This window comes from Pristis pectinata, chromosome 19 (genome assembly GCF_009764475.1).
Source record: "Pristis pectinata isolate sPriPec2 chromosome 19, sPriPec2.1.pri, whole genome shotgun sequence".
Lineage (NCBI taxonomy): Eukaryota > Metazoa > Chordata > Chondrichthyes > Rhinopristiformes > Pristidae > Pristis > Pristis pectinata.
In genome coordinates this window covers 14,411,155-14,425,521 of record NC_067423.1, presented here as the reverse complement: position 1 = coordinate 14,425,521, position 14,367 = coordinate 14,411,155, and the positions used below count along the sequence as shown (strand labels likewise).

General features: G+C 42.0%; 1 protein-coding gene across 2 annotated transcripts in view; it reads left to right on the top strand.

The window, feature by feature from the left end:
* The first annotated feature begins 663 nt into the window (after positions 1 to 663).
* cax1 (cation/H+ exchanger protein 1) overlaps positions 664 to 14,367 on the top strand; it is a 41,407-nt gene continuing 27,703 nt past the window's right edge. The window contains exons 1-3 of one of the 2 annotated variants that reach the window (XM_052033719.1): positions 664 to 912; positions 9,579 to 9,713; positions 11,883 to 12,013. In XM_052033719.1, the coding sequence (XP_051889679.1) occupies positions 849 to 912; positions 9,579 to 9,713; positions 11,883 to 12,013 (330 nt within the window). In that variant the 5' untranslated portion in view covers positions 664 to 848. The remainder of the gene's footprint in view (positions 913 to 9,578; positions 9,714 to 11,882; positions 12,014 to 14,367) is intronic. The other variant, XM_052033720.1, reaches the window with a different exon arrangement.

The following is a 14,367-nucleotide window of genomic DNA, read 5'->3' as shown; positions in this document are numbered from 1 at the left end:
ACAACGGGTACAGTGGTAATGGACTGGTTAAATTGTTGGACTAGTATTCCAGAGGCTCGAGTTCAAATCATACCATGGTAGTTGTGAAATTTAATTTCAGCTAATAATCTGGAAAACAATGTTTCAGCAAAGATTGTGACGATGCAACTTCTCGATTGTCACGCAAACCCATGTGGTTCACTAATGTTTATCTAGGGGCGGGGAATCAGATATCCTAACCCTCTATCTGGCCTGTACGTCCCAGAGGTTGACATTACCTACTGAAAATGAATGAATAAATAAAATTCTTCTACTAGAAGCCTCACCATTCTCCAACAACAATAAAACTTCATTGTGAATCAGCTATATCTAATATCTCTTTCCAGCATACAAAGCAAAAAACGAGCGGAGGAGCTCGATGGGCCAGGCAAATATGTGGAGGGAAATAGACGGTCGGCGTGTTCTTTTCAGCAATTTTTGTTTCGGATTTTCAGCGTTCCCAATTTCTTTTTTTATTGCAACGAAGCAAGTTTTAACCAACTGCTTTCTCCAGTGTTGTTTTTTTTAAAACAAATTCGAGATTCAGAAAGATTTTCCCTGCCCCCTTAATTACAATCAACGCTGCAAAAGCATCGGGACTGGGAAGTTGTAGTTTTTAAATAGATGCTGAAAGGAGGGCGGAATGAGTCGGAGGACTACAACTCCCAGACGGCACCGTGGGTGCAGCCGGCGATCGGGACACATGCGTCCTGGTTATAAAAGGAGGAGAGGCGGGGCTCGGCCGGCTGCTGCTGAGAGTGCGTTTGGGTGGCTGCTTGTCCCTTGGGGGATACCACTTGTAGACCGGCAGCTGCCACCCTCCTCTCGACATGTCGGAGATAGAGCAGGAGCCCGAGCTGGGCGTGCGGAGACGGAGCACCCAGGACGCGCTGAGTAAGGAGCCGATTGAATTGTGTTTGTGGCCGGCTGTGGCGGGTCCCTGTTGCCGGCACCTGACCCCGACCCTGCCCCGCTGCCGTCTCCGCCTCACCTGGCCGGCGCTCAGCCTGCTGCCAGACTCGGGCACGTTCTAGTTCTTCATGTCTCTTCCTCCTCTCGTTCTCCTTCCACCCGCCCCTCCCCCCCCCCCCCCCACCAAATATTGGGAATTAATAAATAACATTGGGAGCCTGGGCAATCTGGAGATTCATGAATAATTTAAGAGGTTCTTGGATACAAGGAGCTGAGGCTGAGCTTGCCAGTTGTGGGCGATGTTCGAGTATCTAAGACTGTCCTTCCGAAGAGCAAGTACAGGCACAGTGGATTGAATGAAGTAAGACTCTTAAATGCATGGGGTGTGTACGTTCTGGGATGCAACGCCTGACAGGTGGCATCCAACATCATGGTTTTCAGATGCAAAGTGGAATTATTTCATGAGGAAACGTGTATAGGCCTGTGGGGAAAGACCGGAAGGTTAGAGTGAGCTCTTTCAAAGAGGCGGTATAGCCACGATCACGATGGGCCGAATGGCTTTCTGATCTGTATCATCCCTTGCAGTTGTGTTTCATGGAAGTCGCTGACCTTTTGCTGGGTGCTCGCAATAATTCAGCAGGCAGTTTCAAATATTAAATTTAAAGTCTCCACTAAATTGCAGCATGTGGTTTTTATTTGGCTAACTTGAATTTCCTGTTTAAGGACTTGGTGCTGGTAAAACTTGAAGAGAGTGACCAGAACTTGGTTCAGCCAGGTATTTAATGTTTGAAATCCCACTTTGTATATTGGGATGATTGGTCGCAATTTCAATCCACTCTCCTTTGGAGGTTAGTTTATCAGTTGCAGTGGTACTGTTGCTCCGGAACATATTTGAGTCATACGTTGGATGATGTGAAATGTACCTTTAATGAGTCAATATACTGCTTGCTTATGGCTGATTCTGATACCTCCAACTACTGGAAGGATATGGCCATAGCTTTTGGTTCTCGCCACAAATTGTTTCGAGAATTGAGTTTGTGATTTAGTATCCATGTTGTCTGTCTCTTTTCACCTCCTGTAATGTTGCCCCAAATCTAATCTTGCGTCTGAAGCCCTGATCGGCACCTTTCTAACTCTAGACTTGCCTATTCAATGTGCCTTTGGCTGCTCCATCTTGATTGATTCTCCTTAAACGTGGTCATTCAAAACACTGTTGCTCAGGTATTAGCTTGTATCAAGAGTCCTTTGACGTTCACCTTTGTGCTTGCAGACTCCACGTTCTAGTTTCTAAGTCTTTCTATGGTTTTGCCCTTCCATTTTTTTTTTGTAAATTATAACCCTCAGATACCTTTATTCTTTCTGTTCTAATGTTGAGTATCTCTGAATTTAATCACTGCATTATTGATGGCCGCGTCTTCAGCTGCCAATGCCCGAAGCTCTGGTAGTCCCTCTTTAAACCTTTTGGCTTCCCTACCTCTTTCCTCCTTTTAAGATGATGCTTAAAAGCTAACTGTTTGGCTCAATTTTTTGTTCAAATGGCTTATTAGTTTATTTGGGGATTAGTTCTTTATTTTTTCCAGGTTGCTATGAACCTTTTGGATATTTTGATGTGTTATTGACGCTACATAAATATAAGATAATAATGAGGAAAGAAGATTCAACTTTAAACTCATCCTGGGTGTAAAGGGATTCCATCACAACATCTGTGGTGACTGACGATTAGTTCATTGGAGGGAGGTTTTTGTAGTAATGCTGTGGGTGAAATGGAAAGTGTAACCTTTTTCTTCTGGTTTGGGATATTTACTTTGGTTTAATCTCTGCTGAAGAAATCTTTTAAAATCCTGTCTGAATTGAATCCTTGAATGCCAAAGTTCAGAAAAAAGCCATTCAGCCCATCATGCTAGATTAAATGGAATATACTGTAATTTTTTTTGTAAAAATATGAAAAGTCATTGTATGAGAAAATGGTTCTATGGATTGCATTTGGAACAAAGTAATTCCAAACGTAAAAAGCCTCCATTTGACTCACTTCAGCGTGAAGGGTTTAAAGCCGAAAGTAAATTTTGAGGTAGTGCAAGAAGAACTACCCTTTTAAATTTTTATTTTTAGAAAGCAGAAGCTCATTGGAGGGAGCTCTTGCAGGAAGGTAAACATGTTGGAATAGGTGACGCTTTTCACGAGGCTGGGGAGTAGCAGAAGATGGGGAATGTGGTAGGGAGATGTCTTCAGTCATATCGGAGGGCAATCAGTTCTGTTGACAAAATAGTGACATTTTCTTATTATCTGCAACTGCCTTTTGTGCAGAAAAACACCTGCAGAAAAATGTTGCAACCTTTTTGGTTTTAGAATTACTTTACCAACCGAATCAAGAAACCAGCAGCGTCTGCCTTGATAGATATGAAGTCGGTCTTCAGTTCGATTTTTGTCATGAACTTTGGTGGCATCTTGGATGAATGTTTTAAATGGCCCAGACTGGAGAGCTTTGGAATTTACCAAATATCTTGAGCATGCTTCAATGGTCTTGTGCAATTTTGTTTTGCTCTGAATTTCCAGTTATTGGTTTATTGGATAATTTGTAAGTGACTATGGTTTTTTGGGTTTTCAAGGAAGGATTGTATTTCTGGGCCTCCTACCTGTGGAATGGTGCTCTTTCAGATCTGGTGATCCCCTCTATATTAACATGATCCTACTTTCCAAAACCTGCTTCCCACTCGAGGAAATCGGTGATTACGACTCTTTTTATTTTAGTTTGTGAAATATCGATGGTAGCAGAAATGGCAACTTATCATGTGTCATAGGGTAATAGGTGCACTGGAGATGGTAAACTTTGACTGTGGGCAGTGAATTAATGAAGGAAAGGCTTGCATTTCACATAACAAACTTCTGATATGTGATTGCTGATGTGTTAAAGATGAGTTGGACGGTGCAGACAACCAGCTCCCATGATTAGTAATCTGATAAAGACAAGATCATCTGTTGTGGTAGTGTTGGCTTTGGGAGGAATAATAGGAGTGCATATTTTTCTCTAAAAATGATGGCATTCATTTTAGAGGGAGACAGGACCTTTGGTGAGATGGTACCATCACTTTGGTGAGATGGTACCATCACTTTGGTGAGATGTACTTCCAATGGTGCAATGCTTATCCATTACTATACTGAGGAATGTTAACCTGGGAGTTATTCAAGTCCCTGGAGTGGCTCTTGAATCCACAACTATCTGAGATGTCTTGTGCCATTCAGCCCATTTTGTTCTTGCCAGCTCCCAGAGGAACAATGCCTTTAGTCTCATTCCCCCTCTCCTTATTTCTCCTTTCCTTTCCAACTTGTTCTCCCTTGCACGTGCCCATCACTCCCTTTCAATTCTTTTTCTTACACTGAGTGGTAATTTGTAGTAGGCAGTTAACTTACTGGTATGGGATACAGGAGGAAAGCCTTGTAGAAGTGGCAGTTCCTAAGGTCGGACTCAAACCTAGGTCCCTAAAGCTATGAAGCAGCAGCACTAACTGCTGAGCCATCGTGCTGCCCATTGAGCCAAGCAACGTTTAGTATCCAATGAATCAATACCTACAATGAAAATGAAAAATGCGAAGTAGGTCAGGTAGCAACTACTGAGAGAGAAACGGTTAATCTTTCAAGTTGATGGCCTTTTCATCAGAGCCTTTCATTGATGAAAGCTAATTATCTGAAGCAATAACTGTTTCTTTCTCCACAGATACCACAGAGCACTTCCACATTTTCTGTTCTTATTTCAGATTTCTAGTATTTGCAGTTTTTTTGCTTTTCTGCAACATTTGGAGGATCAGCGCCTGTAGTTAGATAACTTTACGAATGAAATGATGAGGGTCAAATAGGAAGTCTCCTTTGTTGGTTTGACCTTTATTGGTGAGGTCTGACTTCTTAAGTTCTATGGGTGTGACTTTGTAGCATTCTATTTTATCTACTTTTCAATTTTTAAAATAACACTAATGTAAGAAATAACGTACTGATGTTTCACATGCAGTGAACCATCTCTGAATCCATCTCTGCCATTTGCATACTCTGGAAAGTACAGTTACAGAATTAATTTGTTTGTACAGTGGCTTTAATAAAATACTCAAAAGTGTTATCAAACCTTTATTTCAGTAGTGGGCACATGATCTGGTAGACAATTTGGCCTTGGTCTTATAACATTAGTCACTGCATCATGTGATACTGCAATCGTTATAGATATTTGAAGATTAGTGTTTTGGGTGTTGACTGAACGATTGCCTCATCACTTGTTTTAAATGCTTTCTTTTTATAGTTCTACTTTTAAAGAAAACAATTCGTTGCAATAACTAGGGCAATGAATAAGCTTAAAAGTGGATCTGATGTAGCTTCCTCCAGACCAGATGAAGGGTCTCGGCCCAAAACATTGACTGTCCGTTTCCCTCTGCAGATGCTGCTGACCCGCTGAGTTCCTACAGCAGTTGGTCTTTTGCTCCTTTCCATTAAGTTTGAGAGCAAATGCTGGATTGTCAGTATCTAGTTATAGATGTGGTATACTGTTGTCTGTATGGAGAATATGGCTGCCATTGTCTTTGCTTAGTGAATCAAGGAATGTGGTTGAGTTTGAGTGGATAATGCCTGATGGTGTTTTAATGGATGTGTGTTATGCATTGAATGTCAAGTTGGATGTGAATTAAGAAAATGTAATACAGCAAACTGTCTGCTGGGGTATAATTTTTCTTTATCTGTCCTTGCCATCGTCTTTGTATGCCTTCTTCTCCACCCCACCCCAACACTGACATGTGCACAGTGCCATGTTCTTGGTCTGCATGACCAGAGTTAAATCTGGTTCATGCATGCATGTGCCTGCTCTGAACCTGACACACCAGGATCCTTGTTGGGTTTGGCTTGGGATGGATAGCCAGGTTCTAGTTTGGGGAGGGGGAGCACATTTTGACGTTGGGTTGAAGCTATTGTGCAATGGTCACACTTATGCAGATATTGTCCAACTAAGACATTGTCCACAAAGCTTCATTGATGTTCTCTTGTTCACCTTGGCATCAAACCTTCATAAAAGCACAGGTAGTGTTGTGACACTCCCAGGAAGATTTTATACACAAGTGCTGTATCATTCAAAAGTGGGTATTTCCTTCTGCAGTTTTTGAATGGATGTTGACAGTTCAAAGCTGCTTTCTTTTAAAGGGACACTTGCTGAACTATTAATTACTAACTCTGCAGTCTCATTCTAAAACTTTTGAATAGCCATAAATTGAATGATTATGGATGATGATGGGATATTGAAAAACCTTTGCAAAACCCAGGAAACTGGCTAGTTCTGATGATGTCATCAACCTGTAATATTCACTCTGTTTTTCTCTCTCCACAGATGCTCCTGACCTGCTGGGTATCTCTATCATTTCCTTCATTTCATATTTCCCAGCAGCTGCTGTGTTTTCTATTCCACAGTTCCACCCTTGCTTTTTTTTTAAAAACGTCTCCCCTCCCCATGTACACCACCTCCAGCCAGATCATTTGGATCAAGAAACATCGCTTCCTCTTTCAGCTGGTACCATTGCCGTTCGGTCTTGCTTGGTCTTCACCCGATTGCAAACATTCCCTTTGTTCTTTCTACTCCTCTCTGTTCTCTAGTTCTGACAAAAGTTCATTGACCTTAAACGTTAACCCTCTGATCTGAGGGTTTCCAGCATTTTCTGTTTTTATTTTGGTTTCCTGTAGAGCAGCCATTCCTGACCTTCCTCCATATCTCCGTAAATTATTTACCTGGTGCCTACCCCACCTCCAGCATCCTATAGACAGGTTACATAAAAACAAGTGTTTTATCTTTACCCCCCTTTCTCCTTTGCCAGTCATTTTAAATGTGATCTCTGGTTCATGAGTTATCTGCTCTATCCAAACTCGTGATGTTATAGATCCCTCAAACCTCTCAACCTACTATGTTTCGAGGAGAACACTTCTTCACCACTTTAATGTTGTGGTTGAAATCCTTCACCCAATAGATCCATCACAACCTCTGAAATGGACATCAGAATCTGACACAATACTTCAATACTCAGTACAGCCTCCTGTACTTGTACTCCACACCTCTGTGTTTATCAAGCTCTGTTTTATATTGGGTCCACCCGACCTTTAATCAAGTTAACCTTTCAGCCAAGAATCCTTCAATTCACCTGCCAACTCCAACTTGCAAAATGTGTTGAAGGTGTAGATTCCAAGCCATTGACTCTCCTGGTGAAATAGTTTTGTCTTTTATCTGAACTTGGATTTTGAGGAATGTACTTGCTGCAGGAAAGTGATCCAACTCTCTCATTTGTATATAGTTTAGTTGGGCGATGAAGCACTACAGTAAATGTATTACCTTGAATTGACAGTGACATGACTCCATTTTTTGTCATGTCTCTCACTCTACCATCAAACTTGGGGTCAACCCTAGTCCATTGTATGTAGAAAAGCATATTGGGAACTTCAAGTAAAGTTGTAAATAGTGGATTCTAAGTAGAAGAAACATTTAGGTTATGGACCGCTGTAATGATCCCACGACCTATCAGTCAGTCAAAGCTGTAGTCTAGTGTTGCATCCAGTCATGAACAGTGATGAGCAGTGAAATATGATCAGAGGAGACCACTCCGTGACCATGCACAATACACAAATGCAAAATCTGCAGCCGGAAATCTTAAGTGAAAGATCCATTTCTGTCATTCTCAAGATCTTTGCAAAGCCTGTCTTCAGACAATTTGATTCGTGTCACCTGCTATCAAGAAGCACAAGGATAGCAGCAGAGTTTGTGGACCCCAACGACTTCTTGGCTATGGTGCTGACTTTGAATAATGCAAGCAAGAGGTGCTGGGTACAGTTTCCAGTCTTCAGAACTAGCCAAGGTTGGCTGGAAAAAGCTGGACGTCTAAAGTAAAACCTGTAATGGAAAGACAGTATTATTTTTAAAAGAAATCACTGAGTGTTTGTCATGGCTCAGTTGCTTACACTTTGTGCTTGAGTGAAGGGGTTTCGGGTTCAATTTCCACTTGAGTACAAAACTAATACAGTGCTGCTTTGCTGGAGTAGTTGCCTGTTGGTTGAGACGTCACACTGAAGTTTGTCTGCTTTCTCAAGTGGCGCTATTTTAAAGAAGAGCAGGGGAGTTGTTTCTGGTGTTCTGGCTAAAAAGTATCCCCCAAGAACATTACTATAATGGATCTCTCTGGTCATTATCACACCGCTGATCGTGAGCACTCGTGCAATGTGGAGATTGGCTGCTGCATTTCTTGCAGTATATCTGTGGCTACACTCAAGTACTTCATTAATTGCAAGCTGCCTTGGGACGATTGATGCAACATAATTGCTGGTCTTTCTTTTCAATCTTGTATACTAGAACCATCTCTGCACTAAAGCAACTTGACGAGAAAGCAACTAAAACACTAGCTCCTATCCAACAGCAGAAACGTTGGCTAAACATGTCCTATCCACAAATACAGCAACATTTAAATAAGTTAGTCCGTCTACAAATTTCTTTTTTCCACCATCCATAGGGTGTAGTTTGGGAGTGTGGTGGAATATTATTCATTTACCTACATGAGTTCAGTTCTATCAACATTCAAAGCCTGACACTAAGGTGAATTTCTCCATGTACTGCCACTGTGGTTGCAGTGTTTGATTTGCATGGTGCATTGCAGCGGCTCATCAGGGCTGCTCCCATTCCCAGGACCCCTCTCACTTCAGAGGTTCAAGGGCAGCAGATACATTGGAATACTAGGGAAAAGTTTCCTTCCAAGTTGTGCTCCAAGATGAAGTACTCGGGATGGGCAGTAAATGCTAGCTTTGCTGGCGATGCATGAGTCCTGGGTTATACATTTATGCTAGGTTACCTTGGCTCTTCTGTGTGGATGCTCTGACCATCTTGAGCAATGGATGTCTCCGTTTTTGGGAGATCCAAAGAACTCATCCAAGCACCTGAAATGGAATGCGCCAGATTGGACCATGCCTGCTTCACCCAAAATAACTATTGACATGTCTAAACTCTGAACCTGAACTGAACTTTGAGAGCTTCAGCTATTTTATCCATGAGTTGTATTCCAATTTTACTTTTGCTCCACATTCATTTTCCCACAAGCATATGGTTCCTTGGATGTTTGAGGCTTCATTTTTTTACCTCTAGCTACAAGACAGTTTGAACCTTTTTATGGACTTGTTTCTGTGACCTAGTCTTGACAATTTTGACCCAGTCCCTAAAAAGTCATTGGCAATTTGCCTTGAAGTCTTGCTTCAATCCCCAGGGACAAGCTTTTCAAGTGCAACTGATCCTGCCAGTTAAATGTCTGAGTGTGGGACAAACTCATTTTCGTTCTCCATTGTGCATTCCATTGAGAACATTACTCTCAAACTCTATGAACCTGGTTGCTCTATAAACCTTAAATTCTGTGGGTTAATTAACAATTGTTGAAGTTTCATGCATCGAACAAAGTTGAATTCCATCTTTGAACAAAACTCCATACAGTGAACTCCTCACCTAAGCTTTGATGACTTTGTAGCTAGCCAGGTATAACACTGTTTTGCTTGATCCTGGCAGTCCATAAGTTTTTATTGTGACTTAATGTGGGTATAAGCATTAATGTAGAATATGAAACCTGTAGCTTAGAGGTCATTTTGGTTTTTGTTTCCATCGCTAGACTTTGGGAGGGAGTGTGAGCTAAGAACTGAAGCACTTCCCTATCCTCTGACCCTCTGGGACAGGCAGTGTGAGCTACATCTGCAGACTGAACTGATGGACATTCCTTCACCAGTTACACCAAAATTGCATGCAGGTTAGTCCTTCTGAGCATGTCATTTACTACATCTTTCATGTCCACTTCCTATCCATTACCCTCCAGAAAGACTTGCATTTACATGGTGCTTTTCCATCTCATTTTGGCACATGCAGAAGTGCTTTGCAGCCACGGAAGAATTTTCAGAGATTAGTCACCGCTGTAGTGTAGGAAGCATGGCAGGCCATCTGTGCTCACCAGCCTCGTACAGACTATATGATAACCAAATTCTTTGAGAATAATTATTGGCCTCAAGGTTAGGGATAGGAACTGAAAAATGACAGGTCTGGAGTGAATGAGGAATTGAAGGAAAATAGCTTTAACAATTGCAAAATGTAATGTAACTGACCCTTGCCTCCCCCCTCCAGGACCTGATGATCTACGTCCTAAGATATTGAAAAATGGCCTTGGAGATGATGGATGCACTAGTTTTCATCTTCTACAATTCCAGAGACCCTAAAATGGTTTTCACAGTTTGGAAGGTAGTAAATGTAAACCCAATAACTAAAAAAGGCCAAGTGAAAATGGGAACTACAGACCAGTTTGCCTCCCATCAGTGGTGGGGGGGGGGTGGAAATAAAAGAACTAATTGGTTTATTATTTCTACATGTACAGTGAAAAAATTTGTTTTGCATGATCAATTCTGAGCAGCGAGTTAGAACAAACGAGTAATAACAAAATGCAGATTATAGTGTTACAGAGAGAGTGCAGTGTAGGTAGACAATAAGGTGCAAGGGCTATGATGATGTCGATTCTGAGGTCAAGAGTTCATTATCATACTAAATTTATTTAACAAAGAGATAACAGGACCCAGTCGACGTGGATTTATGAAAGGAAAATCGTGTTTGATAAATCTGTTTAGAGTTGTTCAAGAATGTAACTGGCGGAATAGGTAAAGGGGAACCAGTGGCTGTAGTGCATTTGGACTGTCTGAAATCATTACAATGGCAAGTGAGGTTGTTAAACAAAATTGGAGCATAGAGGATCAGGGCTGCTGTACAAGCGGGGATTGAGGATTGGGTAATGGACAGTAGGAATCATTGGGCTGGGAGGCTGAATGGGAGGGCCCCAGCTGTTCACAATCTATATCAGCCATTTGGTCCAAGCCTGTTGATAAGGGATGACAATGAAAGTTCACCAGATTGATTCCTGGGATGGGATTTGTCCTGTAGAGTAAGATTAGATGCTCTGGGCCGGTACTCTTGAGTCTAGAAAAGTGAGTGGTGATCTCATTGAAATATCTAAATTTACTGGGTAGATGCAGACTGATTTTTTTTTTTTTTTGGGGCATTTAGCTCTACCATTGGATAACTTACAGTCCCACGTTTTTGGGATGTGGGAGGAAACCAGAGCACCAGTGAAAACCGACATGGTCACTGGGGGGACCTGCAAAGTTCCTACAAGCAGAACCTGATGTCAGGACTGAACCTGGGTGCTTGGGACTGTGAGGCAGCAGCACAACTTTTAAGCCCAGGCTGTTCAATGCTTCTTCTCAGAGTGAAGTGGCAGCATTGTGTTTGGCATGATCTAGATCACACTTTCTGGCACATCCTCATACACTGCCTGAAGTTGCTGAGCAGTAGTGTCAGCAGTTGATGTTTGGGTTGCTTATCTTGGATTTTTGAGGTCATCATGGAACACGTTACTTCAGCAGAACTACCACTGTGTGGTGACAGACTCTTTTGGAAACTCAGATTGTTAAGACTTTGAGTAGAAGATCACTAGCTTGACGTGACCAAGTACACATTTATTTTCTGCAACTGCTGGTCTGTTTCAGGTCAGTAAATAAATTGTATGGTAACATAGTGCAGTATGATGGAAGGGCACCCTTGTGGTGCTCTTCTTTTGAAATGTGGCATTTGTTTTAAAATATACTACTTATCTAAACAGAAGTGATTTAAGTATTTTGTTACAGTTTATGTTTTGCTCCCTGTGAAGTTTTTGCATTTGGATTTGTGTTGCAGTTTCCCTATTGTTGTTCCTATTCTATGATTATGATTTCTGCCCCTCAGAATGACTTGGTAATATCACTTGTTTGGGTGGTCTAATTAAAAATGGTGCAAACCACCCACTAAGATGTTGGTCCTTGTCATATTTGTAAAGTTTTTGGTAAGGGTTGAATCGTCACTCATTTCCTTAAAACAAAATTCTTATTTGGTTTTGTTACAGTGACCTGTTCAACTCTGACGCAAAATCATTCATGTGAAGGAATAACGTGTCCAAGCTGCTTGATGCTGACAAAGACTACGCTGCTGGCAGAAAATGAGGTTGAGGCACATAAACTGGCCAACAACTATAAGGTTAGTGAAATGCTTGTGACTCAGTGAAAATCCAGACCAGTTGTATTCTAGCATTGTCAGTTTGCATGTGTGTCTCTTACTAAAGACAAAGTGCTAAGTTGAACAATTGCAAAGCATGGTCTTCAGTGTGGTTAGGATCTGGAACATGTCACCCAAGGGTGGTGGAAGCAGTTTCCATAAGAGCTTTCAAAAGCCAATTGGATGTCTCTTCGCTGAATTACGGGGAAAATACTAGGACGTGTGATTGAACCAGGTTGTTCTTTCAGAGAATCAACACAAGCATGGCTGACTAGCTGCTTCCTAGTGCTTCAGATTCTAATTCAGTGGAGTGAATGATTGTTGACCGACTGACACTGGAAGGGTTAGTTAGCTGCAACTTTTGTGAATGATCTGTAGGAGAAGTAACTGAACATCCCTGTGCTGCTGGGCCTCCAATCCCAGCTGTGCAGGTCTTTAAAGCAAGTTAGCTCATTGCCTGTAGGTTTAAAAATTCAGCTGGTTGTTGATGGGAGTTTGGTGCAATATCTCCTGCAGTTATAAAGTATAGCTGTTCTCACCATGCTGTTGGCAGCTCAAATGGGAAAAGTTAAAGTACTATGCTTAGAGAAGGTATGTTACTGTGAGTTGGGGATTGAGCTGCATTTTCATGCTATAATGGAAAGAAGTTCTAATGTCAGCAGCAAATCTGACTGACAAAATATTTGTCCCTGAAAGTCCACCAATTTGTGCCAGGATCTTAATACATTCCAGTCCCCTTCTTGCATCTCCTCCCCCATTTTCCCACCCCCACACTTCCTTCCACCAGGAATTGCATGTATCCAATTAAAGATGCTAACTCGTGGCCAGATTCTGCTCTGACTACAAGTCTGCAGATGATACCACTCTAGTGGGCCATATTTCAAATATCAATGAGATGGATTACAGGAAGGAGATAGAGCCTAGTGACATGGTGTCATGACAACAACCTTTCCCTTAATGTCAGCAAAACAAAAGAGCCAGTCATTGACTTTTGGAAGGGTGGCGGTGCACAGCTACATCAATGGTGCTGAGGTCGAGAGGATTGAGAGCTTCTAGGGGTGAACGTCACCAGTAACCTGTCCTGGTCCAACCACGTTGACGCCATGGCCAAAAAAGCTCACCAGTGCCTCTACTTCCTCAGGAGGCTAAAGAAGTTTGGCATGTCCCCGTCAGCCCTCACCAATTTTTATGATGCACCATAGAAAGCATCCTGTCTGGATGCATCATGGCTTGGTACGGCAACTGCTCTGCCCAGGGCCGCAAGAAACTCCGTAGAGCTGTGGACGCAGCTCAGCGCATCACGGAAACCAGCCTCCCCTCCATGGAGTCCGTTTATACTTGTTGCTGCCTCAGTAAATCAGCCAGCATAATCAAAGACCCCACCCACCAGGACATTCTCTCTTCTCCCTTCTCCCATCAGGCAGAAGATACAAAAGCCCGAAAGTACATACCACCAGGCTTGGACAGCTTCTATTCTGCCATTATAACACTATTGAACAGTTCCCTAGTACAACAGGGACTCTTGACCTTGCAATCTACCTTGATACGATCTTGCACCTTATTGTCTACCTGCACTGCACTTTCTCTGTAGCTGTTACACTTTATTCTGTATTCAGTTATTGTTTTGCCCTGTACTACCTCAATGCACTGTGCAACGAATTGATCTATATGAATGGTATGCAAGACAAGCTTTAGTGACGATAATAAACCAAATCCAATTGCATAGAATTTTTGGTAGGGAAAGAGGCCATTGGCTCTCCAGAAGCTGTCTTCCTCTAACAGTATGTTCTTTTAACCCTTGCTTACTCATGCAGTCTCTTAAATACACCCAGATCTGGAGATTTGGGATGGATTGTGTTGCCACTTTTGTCAGCCAAGGTACGGGTTTTTTTTCACAACTGACCTCAGCAGTAAATGATGCATTTGAAGAGTTGCAAGCATAGATTGAAAAACAAATGAACCTAATGCATACATATCCCTCTTTATGAGCCTTGGCGCAGAACATGCACCCTTTAGGGAAGACTTTTTTTCGAATATTTTATCAGATATGATGTTGTTGTTGGAGCTGATAAAAGTGTTTCCAGATTTGATAGCATTGCGGTACACTGTTTATTGGTGAAGCAGAAGTGGAGAGCCACAATTACAAGGAGGTTCTCCTCAGTGGCTAAATTAATAGAATGTGATGTAGGAAATAGGGCAGTACCAGGAAAGCAATACAGATAAAAATCAAACTTTGTGCCTGGTTTTATTTGGAGAAACTAAAATGATGTAGGTAAGATCTATTAGGCAGGGCTCCAAAGCAGAAGAAGATGCAGTGAGAAACCACCAAGTTTGGG